This window comes from Rhinolophus sinicus, chromosome 17 (genome assembly GCF_057876585.1).
Source record: "Rhinolophus sinicus isolate RSI-liver-muscle chromosome 17, RSI-T2T, whole genome shotgun sequence".
Lineage (NCBI taxonomy): Eukaryota > Metazoa > Chordata > Mammalia > Chiroptera > Rhinolophidae > Rhinolophus > Rhinolophus sinicus.
Genome location: NC_142517.1, coordinates 26,972,667 through 26,988,793, shown reverse-complemented (window position 1 = coordinate 26,988,793; position 16,127 = coordinate 26,972,667). Strand labels below are relative to the sequence as shown.

At 35.2% G+C, this 16,127-nt stretch overlaps 1 protein-coding gene across 1 annotated transcript in view; it reads right to left on the bottom strand.

Annotated features, from left to right (window-relative positions):
* LEKR1 (leucine, glutamate and lysine rich 1) overlaps nt 1–16,127 on the bottom strand; it is a 158,411-nt gene that overhangs the window by 83,004 nt on the left and 59,280 nt on the right. Inside the window, exons 5-6 of the mRNA XM_088794630.1 lie at nt 14,950–15,125; nt 1,484–1,669 (exon numbers count right to left, since the gene is read on the bottom strand). Coding sequence (XP_088650756.1) covers nt 1,484–1,669; nt 14,950–15,125 — 362 coding nt within the window. The remainder of the gene's footprint in view (nt 1–1,483; nt 1,670–14,949; nt 15,126–16,127) is intronic.

The window sequence follows — 16,127 nt, the reverse complement described above, 5'->3', positions numbered from 1 at the left end:
GCTCTCAGCCACAAGGTTGCTGGTTCGATTCCTCGAGTCCCGCAAGGGATGGTGGGCTCCGCCCCCTGCAACTAACAACAGCAACTGGACCTGGAGCTGAGCTGCGCCCTCCACAACTAAGATTGAAAAGGACAACAACTTCACTTGGAAAAAAGTCCTGGAAGTACACACTGTTCCCCAATTAAATCCTGTCCCCCTTCCCCAATAAAATCTTAAAAAAAAAAAAAAAAAAAGAGTTAGGCTGCTATTGACAGCACATTATTTATTCCTAAACTAGTATTAAACTACGTGGACCAGAGTTACCACTTATATTTAAATTTATGAGTGTCTATATTTCAAAGGATAAATAAATGGAAAATGTGGCAAAAACAAAGTTAAAAGTTTTCATATAGGAAAGTAATGATCATAAAGACTATATGCTTGAATCAAAGTTGAAATTGTTCAGGGTCTCTTTAAAAGAAAAAAATCAAAATGTAAAAATATGAAGATTTTTTTTCACCTCTGTGATTTCCTTCTCTCCCTTCCACTCAGCCAAGGTAGTCCTCTCAACACTGCTTCTATCTTAGCCTTTCCACTGTGGCCGCGGAGCGGGCCAAGACAAACATGGGCTTTCATTTGCTTTCACTCCCTGCCATTTTCCAGCTTTGTGGGAATAGGCATGCTACCTTTGGGGCCTTGATTCTCTCCTCTGTAAGAAGGGATAGTTATACCTGCTGTTCCTGGTCACTAGGGAATGGACAGAAGTAACCAATACACAGTGCTAGCATTGTGTCTAGTACTCACTAGGACCTTATAAATATTATTCCCTTCCCTACTTCAGTTTCCTACGGTTAGTCTAGGGACTGGGTGGATACCAGCAAAGTCATTTTCTAAATGGCTACCTGGCTCTAATCACTTCATGTTTGGAATACCTCTATTCACTACTAACAGCTTAATTTTGCTAAAACACTGTTTTTTATTGTATCATGCTCCAGATTATCAATCTCCAGTGATTCCTTACTGCCTTCAGGAAAAAAATGCATACTGTATACCCTTCCTGCCAAGATACTCATTTCTCTGAGGTAGAGAGAAATTTAAAAACCTTGCCCAAGGTGCCCCAAACACAATTTTTAATCTTTTCATTTGGGAAAATGCAGAAGTGCCTAAAAATTTGGATTCACTTTATGTAACAGCATATATTGTCTTTTCCTTCAGTACACTAAACCACCAATCCACCGGGATAATGATATACTAAAGTAAATTCCACTTTGCTTTCCTGAAATCTTATTTTATACTTAAAACATCTTTAATATCTCTATCATTCTAAATGGCAGAACAAGGGATGACAGTAAACACTGACCACAGACAGTTACTGACATAGCTATTACTAATTAGGCATATTTGCAACACAAAATAATTAAAACAAGATTTTTGTTGTGATTATAAGAGAAAAATTTAGACGTTATGGCTAGTTGCTAAGAATTCCAAATTAAATCTCTTTTACCTAGTACTTCTCTTTGCAAGTCATGGCATCTGGTTTGCAAGTTTACTTCCTGTTGTTTGGATGTCTGAATCTGCTGAGACCTCAGGATGGCCTCATCCCACAACAACTTCAGATTTTTCATTTCCTCTTCAAGGCATACCTTATTTCTTTGGGATACTGTCAAACTTTTATTTAGCATCTCTATTTCTGTAAAAAAAAATCAAAGTTTACAAATAAACAACACTGAATCATAAAACAATTTTCCAAAAAATGATTATTTCTTTTTAGAAAAGCCAAGATGATTTTTCGGAGACTATAATGATACCTAACCAAAAGGTTAAATTTAAATTTTGTGGTTATTCTGAAAAAGAAATGAGAAAAGGATTGTATTGCTTAACTATGCATGAAAACTTTTAGGTTTTTTTTGTTTAGCCTTTAAATTGTACTAAATGGCAATTCAGCCTGCTTTTTAAATACATAAATGAATAACATATCTGTGTAATGTTCTGGGTTTTATTGAAATTAAATTGGTTTTTTGGCAACATGATTCAGAAAAGTAAATTTAAATGTGCTGGCATGAGTTGGCTGGATGGCATTTCTAGGGAGAGTAACTAGGATACATTCTATACAAATTATGAAGAAAGGTGGTCGGGTTGGAGAGGAACAAAAGGGTGTTGTGTCTAAAACTAATACATTTATGAGCAGAAAGCATTAGTTAACAGAGCTTAATGATTCTAACAATACTCTGTCCCCTCAAAACGAGACCAGAATTTTCTCATAGCAATCACTGGTCATTGTTCTATCTACTTAGATTAAGTTTAGTAAAAAGATGCCTTCACAGCATTATGTAGGCTTAAATGTATTAATTTTATATAACTTTATGAGAAATGCACAGAGCACACTATCCTTCAGAATGGTAATTATCAAGCTCCCCCTTTATCGGCTTTTTCAACACTGCTGCTTTAAACCAGCATTAAAATACACAAACACACTCAATAATGATAAAAATACTATAAAATTTGTAAAACTACAATTGAAATGATGAGGATGTGATCTACATGAAAATCCGGACAGCCTGCTTTTCCAGAGAGTTCACCTGGCATTCCTTTCCCTCAGTAAGTCACTCTGGGCCAAGTGATGGGTTTAGCCTGTGATTAGGTGTCAAAGGAGGTTGGCTTGGTGCATTGGTCTTGGAGCCACCACAGCAAAAACAGCAGCCTTAGCTCACCCCTTCCCTTCAGAGGCAAGTGAAGACCAGAAGTAGAGACCAATACGACAGACATGGCAGCAGAGGCAATATGGCAAGTAAATGGTTACAGGAGAAGGAAAGCGGTATGCTAGGACAGGGTACAGACACGAGAGCGCGTCTGAAAGGACCAGGAACATGGCCCAAAGAGAGACACACAAAATGTCTTCCTGTGGGATAAAAGTATGTCCAGAAGAAAACACAGCATTTAAGACAGACCTAGGTCATGAGCACAAGGGATCTGGCACCTTCCTCACTTTTAATTCCTGCTCAAAATGGAAAACCTGGAGAAATAAATTGGCAGGGACCAAACAAGTTGGGGGTCTACCATAGTCCAATAATTACTTTATAGAGAAATACTTTTCCTAAGAACAGTCATATGCTTCTAAAAACTTATGGATACACACACATTCGTGTGAGACAAAATAACACACTAGTACATAAAGCTTCAAAAAGAATGTAGTTAAAGCAAATAAGGAAGTAGCAATTTTTCTTCAGATCTAAAAAGTCTTCCTGGGTATTTCTGTAGCCATAAAGGTGGCTTCTTACGACTGAATAAGCTGTACTATACTGTAACTGTACCATACTCTAACCATATCCATCTATGGCTAAGTCAGAATGACACTGCAGAGGAGCACATGTCTATTTATGTCACCTATTTATGGTTTGCCAGAATGACATGCTTAGGTTAGCAGGCTGACTCTGATAGTGTATACTACTATCTGTCTCTAAAATAACTATTCATGTCAACGTGACTTTCTATCTTATATTAAAAGAGTAAGAATCTGCAACACAGATTAATTTGTGAAATATAGTCTAACACATGGAAAAGTACAGCAACATTTCAAAATAACAGGAGCTACAAAGTTTCCAACATAGAATTAGGACAGTAAATTCAAGGGAGGTGAATTAACTCACCCATGGTAAACTACACATCCCCTGTCCCTATGGCAATCCTGGTGTCAAATATTCAATCCTATCTTTGTCATTAACACAATTTCACACTTGTCAGTTACGTGTCCCAATTTGGGGTTCAGAAATTATGATCTCCATCAGACCCACCTTTTCCAGTCATGGTTCCCACCTTGTGCTTTCCTTGTTTCAGCACCACCCATGAAGAAGGTCATCCTGACCTTCCACAGCTCATATTCTACCACAGCTCATACTTGTACGCTACTTCTGGCCAATTTACACAATTTATATTGCACCAGTCCTAGGCATACATGTGATCTACTACTGGACCATAAATTATTTTAGGCATTATATTATTTAGGTAACATCTTATTCATTTATTGCTCCCAAAATTTCTACCACGACATCCTAGCGTTAACAGGAGCTCAATAAAAACCAGCTAAAGGAGTAAAGGCATCACTGAGTAAAGCTTCTCAATAACTAGTTGAAGATCCTGAATAGGTGCTTGCCTTACCTCACCCTTCACTTCAGAGGCGAACATTTTGAGCCCCACATTACTTAAGGTCAGACTAGGAAAGGGTAAGTACACACATCAAAAAGAAGGAAACATTTTTAATAGGATAAGCAAATAGGCCTATTCTATCCTTAATTTCATCCATTTTATGAAAAATGTGGACTAGACTTCTAAGCCAAATTCAGGACTTGAATTTTAAAAGTTCAAGAGCTATTCAGTCAATAGTTATTTTGAGAGTGGAAGCAAATGGATTCTATACTTAACATATTCTGCCTTGGCAAAATATTTTTTTCTGAAATCTTTTACTAAAATAGGTATGCTCTGGTTTAAGAAAACCTAATCTATGAACATTTAAACTTAACAATGTCGATGACATCGAGTGATACCCACTCATTAGAAGAGCAGGAAATATTGCACTTATATATGCTATTTAATAGTCAGCATACTTGTGTCGGCAAGAAAATATTTAGCAATGCCCTTTTCTAGGAATGTTGTTTCTGTTTTGAATTTTGGTTTTAAAACCTAAATTAATTTCAATGTGAAAGTCTTTCAAAGTATCTGAATAATATTGTGCAATGTATACGGGGTTTAATATATTATTAGTTTGCTAGGGCTTCCATAACAAAGTACCACAGACTGGTACTTAACTCTAGTGGCTTCACCAACAGAAAATTATTTTCTCCCAGTTCTGGAGGCTGGACGTCTGAGAGCATGGTGTCAGCTGGGTTGGTTTCTTCTGAGGGCTGTGAGGAACGGATCTGTTCCAGGCCTCTTTACTTGGCTTATAGATGGTCATCTTCTCCCTGTGTTGCCACATCATCTTCCCTCTGTATGGGCCTGTTTCCAAATTTCCTCTTCTTAGAAGGGTACCCATCATTTGGAAATAGAGCCCACCCATTTAAATTTCATAATTACTTTTAGGGACCCTTGACCCGTTGTAGGACATTGGGTTTGTTTTATACTTTTGGCTAGTATGAATAAAGCTCTTATGAACATTTATGTACAGGTTTTTGCACGAACATAGGTTTTCATTTCTCTTGGATAAATTCCCAAGACTATAATTGATGGGTAAGTGCATCTTTAGTGTTAAAGGAAATTGTGAAATTATTTTCTAGAATGGCTGCACCGTTTTACATTCCTACCAGTAATGTTGAGTAATCCACTTTTTCTAATCATTGTCAACACTTAGTATGGTCAATTAAAATTTTAGATATTCTAATAGATGTGTAGTAGTAGTATTCCATTATGGTTGTAATTTCCATTTCCCTAATTAGCTAATGAATTGAACATTTTTTCATGTTCCTCCTTGGAAAAATTTTTGCTCATATATTTTGTCCATTTCCTAATCTGTTTTTTAAAATGTAGAGTTTTGAGGATTTTTATATATTCTAGATACAAGTTCTTTGTGGGATATATGGTTTGCAAATATTTTCTCCCAGTGTGTAACTTGTCTTTTTAGCCTCTTAACAGGCTCTTTCACAGAACAAAAGTTCCTAATTTTGTTGAGGTCCACTATCAATTTTTCCTTTTATGTATCATGCTTTTAGTTCAAGTTTAAGAATTCTGGTTCCCAAAGAAATTCTTGTTTTATAGTTTTACATTTTACGTTTAGGTCTATGGTCCATTTTGAGTTAATTTTTGTATAAGGCTCAGGCCTTATACAAAGGTAAAGGTTGTTTTTATTATTGCTGTTTTCTTTTGCCTGTGGATATCCAATTACTTCAGCACCATTTGTTGAAAACGCTAGGTGATTCTTCCTCCATTGAATTGCTTGTAAACCCTTGTCAAAAATCAGTTGGGCATATGTGGGTCTAAATATGTATACTTCAATTTTTTAAAAATTTTAAAATTAAATACATGTATATATACACATATATTTGAACCATAGGTGAAGAGCATTAATTTTGTTCCCTTATTTAGGGCTACAAGGCCACCACAATGAATATTTGCATAGGATAAATGAGAATTTAATAGAACAGAAGGAACATGGCCTTTGAATAAAATAACAACATCTTGATTCCATAACCACTGTGCTATGCATATTGTTGTGTGTCTGTATGTATGCGCACTCACACACACACAAAAACACACGCACGCGTGCGCATTCCCTCATTTTATAGATGAGGACACAGAGACCCAGGGCTTTGTAAGCGGTAGAGTCAGGATGTGAACTTCGGCTCTCTGGCTTTGGAGCCCTGCCCTTAGGACTCCTATATAACTCCAAGTATTCCAGAATTGAAGCCCACAGCACAGAGAAGCCAGTACAGGCTGGCACAGACACCCTGGCTGGCCGCGTGGTCCTTCTCCAGATCCTGCAGTCAGGTTTGTAAAAGGGCAGAGCTACCAACAATCCCACATTCCCCTCCAGATCCTTCCTGATTTCTGCCTCAAGTGCTAATTACTGACTTTGATAGAGTTGGTTTAATAAACTTAAGTAAAAGCCGAATTAATAGCCAAGACAACAAACTAGAAATAAAAAACATTAACAAGCTAAGATTAAGAAAGTGACTGTTTAAGGTATTTGTCAGCTGTAATTTACATTAAGTCCTTATAATGTTTGAAAATAGCTAATAAACTGAAATGTAATTATAGCATTTTAAAAGTGTGAAAAAGCTCATCTCACTAATTATACCAGTGTTGCCCAACAGAAATATAATGCAAACAACACATACTTTAAAATTTCTAGCAGCCACATCAAAAATGTAAAAAGAAACAGACAAAATTAATATTATTAATTTTATTTAACGCCACATATCCAAAATATTACCATTTAAAATAAGAGGCTAGAGCCACATATCAGGTGCTTGAAAGCTATGTGTTCTTGGTAGTTACTGTGTTGGACAGTGTGGATCTACACGATTCTTAGGCTCTTGGCCATCTTTTTAAATAGATGTGATAGTTCCTCAGTCTTCATAAAAATTAACATTGAAAAGCATCACAGTCAATTTATTTTCTCTGAATCTAAATTTAAGATATATTTACTTAAAATTCTGTGTTGTGAAATGAGCATGTTTATATATTTACTACTGCTAAATTCAAAGTGTGTCCAAGTTGATCCAAGAAATTGTTGAAAGGCAAACATCGGCATCTTTGGAGTTTTGCATATACTTGTACATGTTTCAATAACTATGCCCTGGGGCTTTGACAACGCTGACAACATTGAGTAAGGAGAAAGTTTTTAAAAGGAGGAAAAAAATCCTTACAATAATAAAGCATTAGTTTCACACACCCTGTTGTGCTCACTAAGCTCTTGGGATGCAGAAGTGATGTGATTTACTATCATGGTAAATGTTAAACTTATGGGTTGAAAACAACTCCTGTCTCTTCATGTCAGATAAAAATGTAAAATGTAATATTACCTGTAAATGAAAAGCAAAATGGGCACACACTTTGACTGTTCAATACCACTTTTAGAAATTAACTTATGTTAAAAAATGGGACAAGGTCATAAATATGCATGTGTAAAGATGTTCACCAAAGTCTTATTTATAAAAGCAAAACTATGATCAACCTAAATGTCCATGAATAGAAAACCAGTTAAATAGGTTAAGACATATTCCTATTATGAGATACTGTCAACATAGTTTACATGGTTAATTGGCAGACTATGTTTCCATGCTATATTAAGTGTATACATCTATGAACAAAAAAAAAAGTTTAGAAAGTTTATACCAAATGTTAATAGCGAATGTCTCATGTATTGAGCTGATGTTCACTTCCTTCTTTGATCTTCTGTTACTTTCTCTGTTTTACATTGATGCTGTTTTATGGTTATGGTCAGAAGAGAACTTAAAGGCACTTGAATTTGGGGAAAAATAATTATTAAGTGTTTGTCTTTGCCTCCTTGTAAGTTTGATAAACAACTTTCAAACTAGTTTTAAAAATCAGATTAAGAATTTTCCTACTGAGAGTAACTGATGGTCAGGCAAGTATAGCTCATAAATAAGGCCTCTCCTCTCTCCTCACTTCCTGTCCCCAGATTGTGGAAGTAATACCTGAGCATTATGAAAAACATTTAGAAAATACTCAGAGGTTTAAAACAGGAACATAAACATCAGTAACCTCAATATTCAAATTTGGATGTATCTTTACTTCCATTTCAATTCCACAATGGTTACTGAGCACCTATTATGTGACAGGCACAATTCTCTTAAAACAGTAGAAATACAGTATTCAGCAAGACAGTCAAATTTCCTATTCTCTTAGAGAGTACAGCCTGGAAGAGGAAACTGGCAATAAACACATAAATCTTTGTGACAGTGATAAATGTTATTAAAAATGAAAATAGGACAAAGACATGTAAGGGAAGACTACGCTAACGAGGGTGGTCAGCAAAGACCTCTCTGCAGAGCTGACACTCGAAATAAGACCTAAATCGTAACATAGGGCAACTACTTGTTCTGGGAGACCCTTAACCCATTTCCCCTTCATGCACCTCAAGTGCCTCCCTGTCTATACAGCACAGTCATGGCCATGGGTCACATTCAGGGAGAATAACATGAGTGGGATTTTCTAAGAGAGGAGTATTATTCCTCTTTGCTTTTTCTGTCCCTTTCCGTGATTGTGATATATGGCAGTTTATGTGCTCCTATGAGGTTTACCTAAACTAACAGTCCTGAAGTGGATGACTGGCTTAAAAAATACCCCCAAAGAAATTATGGATGACAGAAGACAATAATAATGTAACATACATGGAAACAAAAACTGGTAGAGCTGATGCCTCTCCTATTCTGGTATGACTCAGTTACTCGTTACTGACGTTACGAGGTAAATATTCTATAATAAGATGCGAAAGGACTCTCAAAAATGAGAAATTATCAAGAAGACTATTTGCAATGTGGATTAATATCTTCTACGCATCTCCCATTAAAGTGGCTAAAATTTTCAAAACCTGACAATACAAAGTCTTGACAAGTCTTAACTAGAACTCTCATACATTGCTGGCAGGAATCTGAAAGGAACAACCACTTTGGAAAACCACTGGATAGTTTCTTATAAAGTTAAATATACCCTACCATGTGACATAGCCATTCCATTCCTAGGTATTTAGCAGAAAGAACAAAAAGATATATCCAGAAAAGGACATACATGAATGTCCAAATGAAAACCATGCCTAAAACAAAATATAGTTGACCCTTGAACAACACAGGTTTGAATTGCACAGGCCATTTTTTTCAATAAATCCCTGTACTGCTTTCAGTCTGTGTTTGGGAGTCTGCAGACGTGAAGGGCAGATTGTAATGCGCTGATCTAAGCTACTTTATACAGGGGACTTGAGCATCCCAGGATTTGGGTATCCACGGGGGTCCTAGAACCAATTCCCTGCAGATACAAAGGAAAGCAAGTTTTGGGGGAGTCAAAAGTTATACGTGGGTTTTCTGATGCATGGGTCAGCGTGCCATGTTGTTCAATGGTCAACTGTATATTTATGTGATGAAAGACAGCTCTGTAAAGTATATTAATACTATTAAAACTGTAGCAGACACTGTGAGTGCCCTGCTCGGATACCCTGGACCTTTCAGTGTTCTTCTACTGACTTCCAACTCCCAGGATCTGCCTCTTTGTGCTGGAGGAATCTTTGTCCTGGACCTGCAGGAAGCAGCCCTGCCCACCACATGGCAGGCTAGAAGTGCCAAGGAATTTCCACTGCTGGGGAGCAGCCCTTTGCCAATAACTCCTGGGAGTGCATGCCAAGCTCACTCACTCATTGAGTGTGGAATTCTGAGACATATTTCAAACCATTTCTCAGAGTTCCCTCCTGGGAGTAAGCTCCAGTTGCCCACTGCAATAGGGCAACTTTTGTTATCTGCTTTTTCTTCCCTAGATCTGGGTTATTTTCACTTCCGAAATAAACCATCTGCACTCACATCTTTGATTCAATGCCTGCCTCTGGGAGAACTAAGATACTAATATATATGTAGTATTTATGTATGTAAATATTGATCTCAAAAACATCACTGAATGAAAAAAGCAAGTTCACAGTATACCAAAAAGTATGATACCATCTATATAAAATTTTCAAATCTAATGGAAAAAGAATAAATATAATTCATGCATGCATTCATATTAAAGTAGAAACAATTATATTTTAAATATATTTTTCTTTTTTAAAAGATAAAGTATTAAAACTTGTTAATTTTTGCAGTTGAAAACATGGTTGTTGTAATATTCACCTGTCTTTGTCTAAACTTAACTCTTAAAATTACTTTTTAAGAATTAAACTCATTTCCTGAAGGCATACATTATGTAACAAAATTAGGAAATTGAAGTTGTATGGTTAGAATTTATTTTTTTCTAACATTTAACTATAAAAATTTTTAAATATAGAGAAAAGTTGGAAGGATTATACAGTGAACACAAATATATATACCACCTAGATTCTTCAGTTAACATTTTACTACACTTACTTTATCAGATATCTATCCACCTATCCATCTTATATTTTTATGCACGTCAAGATAAGTTGCAGACATCAATACACTACACTCCTAAACACTTCAGCATGCACATCAATAATTAGCGTTCAATATATAAATGTCTTATTTTTTAGTACAACTTACAAATAAATGCACAAATCTTAAATGTACCATTAGATAAGTTTTGACAAATGCATCCCCTGTGTAACCCAAACCCCAATCAAAACAGAGAGCACTACCATCACCACAGACAGTGCCCTCGTGCCCCTTTTCCAGTACAGCCTCCCTTCCAACATAACTAATGCTCTGATTTTTTCCCCACTATAGATTAGTTTTGCCTACTCTAAAATGTCATACAACATGTATTATTTGTGTAGGCTAACTTTCAGGAATTACAATATATTTGAGATTTATCTAAGTTAATTGCATTACCTGCCATTCCTTCTATATTTCATGGTTTATTCAGGTTTGTATTTTTTGTTTTTTTAATAATCCATTCTATTGATCTAACTTCTGGGCTTTTTCCAGTTTAAGGCTATTTTAAATACAGCTTAAATAAAATTGGTGAATATTCTTATACAAGTATTTTTATGAACATATGTTTTCATTTGGGGAGTATAAATACCAGAGAAGAATTTCAGAGTCATCAGATAGATGTATATTTAGTTTTATAATAAAACATCAGATCTTTTCTCAAAGTGGCTATAGCATTTTATACTCTCATGCATTTGTAAGAGTGTTCCCATTATGCTCCTTCCTCACCAACATTTACTGTTGTCAATCTTTTTCATTTATAACCAATCTGGTGAGTACCAGCATGTACTGGTGACACCTGCATTTCCCTTATGACTGATAATGTTGAGCACTTTTTCATGTTCTTATTGGCCATTTGTATATCTTTCCTCATAAAGTGTCCGGTTAAATCTTTTGGCCATTTTTGATAGGATTGTTTGTACTTTTATTATTGACTTGTAGGTGTTTTTACGTAACCTGGACAGCAGTCCTTTGTCACATATATTGTGAATATCTTTTCTGTCTGTGGCTTATCCATTTTCTTAATGGCATCTTTCAATGAGAAGTTTTTAATTTTGATAAAGTCAAATTCATCAATTTTTGTTCTTACTTCTTTGTTCTACCCAAAAAACCTTTATTTACTACCAATTTATGAAGACATTTTCCTATGTTTCTTCTTTTATATTTTTAGCTTTTATATTTAGTTTTATGATTTATCTTGAATTAATTTTTATGTACAATGTGATGTAGAACTCAAGGTATATTTTCCCATATGGGTATTCAGTTGTTCTGGCACAATTTGTTGAGACTGTCTTTTTCCCATTGGATTGTTTCAGTGCCTTTGTCAAAAGTGAAATGATCATATAAATAGGGGTCATCAGGGGTTACCAGGGTCAGCAGGGGTCACCAGACTATTTTGTTCGATTGATCTATTGTTGATCCATAGGCTAGTACTACACTGACTTGATTACTGTAATGTTATAATAAATCTTAGAGTTAGGTGATATTAATTCTCCATTGTTTGAATATTTTTAAAGAGTTACCTTTTAAATTTACTTATTAGCTTTTTACCTATATCTTTTTATGCTTAAGTTTTTGTGGTTGCTCTCTCAGAATTATACATCTTTAACCTTTTAGTCTACACAAAATGGATGTTGCACTCCATCACATAAAATACAAAGAGTCTACCCATATGGCTCTGTTTACCTCCTCCTGCCATCTTTATGCTCTAGTTGTCATATGTTAAATCAATACACTATAAATCCCACAATATGTTATGATTCTTACTTTAAATAAGCATGTGAATGTTTTAAAACTTCAAAGGAAAAAAGAGTCTTTTATATTTACCCATATTTATCATTTATGGTGCATTTTAATCTTTCCTGAGGACCCTGAGGCTCTGTTCATTTTTTTCAATGTTTATTTTATCTCTCTTCTTCAAATTAAATAATTTCTATTGATCTATCTTAAAGTTTACTGTTCCTTTTTTCTGTAATTACAATATGCTATGAAAGTCCATCCAGTAAACATTTATTTGCAGATATTATAATTTTCAGTTCTTGAATTTCCAACTTTTAGTAATTTCTTGTTGTGATTTTTCTACTTTTTCATTCATCACTATCTTATTTTCTTTAATAGATGATTTAAACACCTGGTCAGCTAATTATTTTATCCTGATAAACTGAGGATTGGTCTCTATTGACTGTCTATTCTTTTGAGTATGGGCCATATTTTCCTGTTTCTTCCCAGGGCAAGTAATTTTGGATTGTATCATGAACATTGTGTATGTTATGTTATAAATACTCTAGATTCTGTTATGTTCCTCTAAATAATATTGATTTGCTATATTGTTTTGTTTTGATAAGCAGTTATCTTGGCTGATCTTAAACTGTAAAATCTGTCTACCCTGGGATAAGTGGCAGCTAAGATATCAATTATTTAGCCTTAGATAGGTTTAGAGTCTTCCCCTATACACATGTATTTCAAGCATATAAAGTCTGACAATTAAGTTCTCTAACTTGTTGCAACAATGTTGCTAACATTTTTTGATATCAGAGGCATTATTCATTACAAATTTGTACCAACTGGACAAACAGTTAACCAAGTTTACTACTTGGAAGTGCTGAAAAAGCTGCGTGGAAAAAGTTAGACTACCTGAACTTTTTGTCAACAATTCCTGGCTCTTGCATTATGACAATACACCAGCTCACGCGGCATTGTCTGTACGGGAGTTCTTAGCCAGCAAACAAATGACTGTATTGGAACACCCTCCCTACTCACCTGATCTGGCCCCCAATGACTTCTTTCTTTATCCAAAGATAAAGGAAATATTGAAAGGAAGACATTTTGACGACATTCTGGACATCAAGGATAATACAACAACAGCTCTGATGGCCATTTCAGAAAAAGAGTTCCAAAATTTCTTTGAAGGGTGGACTAGGCACTGGTGTCGGTGCATAGCTTCTCAAGGGGAGTACTTCAAAGGTGACTGCAGTGCTACTTAGCAATGACGTATGTAACACTTTTTCTAGGATGAGTTTGCAAATTGTTGTAAGCCAGAGAGTTGGAAAGTGTATATATGCAAAATCTGTACTCTTCCTCTCTGACTAAGTTTCTTCTGGGGTAACCCTCCTACTTCTCAGAGGCTGGGGCTGACTTGATCTCTGTCCTCCAGTTTTCAAGCCAAATTGACTACAGATTTCTATGAGAGTTTTAGCTTCACTGCATGGAACACACTGTACTTTCCCTCAATCTAACAGCCTTCGAAAAACAAAACAAATAAATAAACAACAAAAAAATCCCAGGGAATTCTTCCAATACCATTCCCTTCTTTTAATTTAAAAACATTTTTAAAATATATGGTGATGGAAGGAGAACTGACTCTGGTGGTGAATATACAATGTGATATATAGATAATGTATTACAGAATTGTACACCTGAAATCTATGTAACTTTACTAACAATTGTCACCCCAATAAACTTTAATTAAAAAATTTTTTTAAATTTTTAAATAGACTTGTTTATAGATCAGTTTTAGGTTTATAGCAAAATTAAGCAGAAAAGTACAGAGATTTCCCATATAACCCCTGCCCCAACATATGCACAGCCGCTCCCACCATCAGCATTCTGCATCAGAGTGGTACATTTCTTATAATCAATGATCCTACATTGTTGGCACATCATTAGTACCCCAAATTCACAGGTTACATTATCCATTCTTGGTGTTATACATTCTATGGGTTTTGATAAATGTAGAATGACATGTATCCATTCTTATAGTATCACACAAAATAGTAAGTACCCTAAAAATCTTCCGTGTTCTACCTAATCATTCTTCTCTCCCACCCTGGCAACTACTGATCTCTTTACTATTTTGACAGTTTCACCTTTTTCAGAATGTCATTTAGTTGGAATCTTACAGTACGTGGACTTTTAGATTGGCTTCTTTCACTTAGTAATACGCCTTCCTTCAATTTTTGACATTCCTTCTATATGTGCTTGGTTTTGGTCACTATCCAGTGTTTTTAGGTAATTATTTTATCCAGAATTTATTGTTGTTACCTGTGGGAAAGCTGATCTAATAGGAGCTACTCAGCCACTAACAGAAGAAAAAGTTTTAAAACATAAATTGATACATTTGACAGGAACAACGAGACTTCTGGTTACAGCTCAAGAATATATGTATCAGCACTTATCTTAGGTCAGCCTATACTTACTGGTTTTCAGGGTTCAAATAGATCATAAGTACCATCTAGTCTGCCAACCAATAACAAGTTTAAAAGTTAATCATAAGTCCCATCACATAAAATGAAATATCATTATTTCATCATCTGTGATGTACAATTACAAAGAAAAAACAATTACGTTCTTTATGTATGTAACAAACCTGTCAAGGCTGTTTCACTTATGGATTTAATTTGAAGAAAAAGTTCTCCTTTCAGTGAAGTCCAGTTTTGAAAATTATCATATACTTCATTTTTAATACTGGTTAGCTCCCTTTTAGTAAAAGTAAGTAATGAAAGAGTCTTATTCCAGAAATATTTGTATTCCGTCAATCTTTGACTGCAAGGTAGCAAAAACAAAAAATTAGGATTTTTAAAAATAGTAAGCATAATAACAAATATTTCTTTGAAAAAAAATAGTTTTCTTTGAGAAAAGATTTTAGAGTGTGACCACATAATCTACTGTCTAAATGGAGACAATTTTGAAAGTGAAAGAAGTAATATTTGTATTTTGCTGACGTGACAGGTATGAACTGGAAGTATCTGAGGCTGACAGAGGTAAATGGTCACCCCACTTCATTCCATTATGTTATCATTTTAACTCTAAAGAAAGATAGCTATTTTCATACACATTTATTCTATTATTCTTTTAAAATTAATTTAACAGCAAACATTTAGTGAACACAATTAGGTCAAAAGTGACTGAGTTGTGAGGGGTGTAAACGTCTAACAAGTACGTTGCTTTCTACACCTGAAACTAATAAAAAATAATAGTAATGTAAAAAAAAAGTCACTTGGTCACAGAGCCTAAATAAGAATCTCAAGATTCTTAGCCAACATCCTTCCTGCACACCATGGTTTTACAGGCAGTTTAAAACCTGCAGTCATAATAAATGAAACCTTTAAAAGTGACTGATCCAATGCTTTTGCTTCATGAAATGCCCTGGTTCTAAGAAATCACATTATTTGTTTTGCCATCTCAGTGATTTTTATTACTTCAGATGTCCTGGCTATCATTTACCTAATAATCAAGCAAGATGCAGACATAGACCTAGGAGTTATCAGCAAAAAGATGACTGAAGCCACGGGACGATAATTATTTGGTTACTATTTAGCGCCCTGGGTAGACTGGGATTCATGATGCAGAGACTGTACCTGTCTTGTTCATCACAGTCTCTCTAGCACCCACCACAGTACCTACCACAGAGTATGTGCTCAGCAAATACTGACAAATAAATGAATGAGTGAAAAAATAGATCACTCAGTTGGAGGAACAAAAACGTGAGAAGTGCTAAGGGTAAAACCCTGAACAACATAACATTTATGGGACTAAAACAGAAAA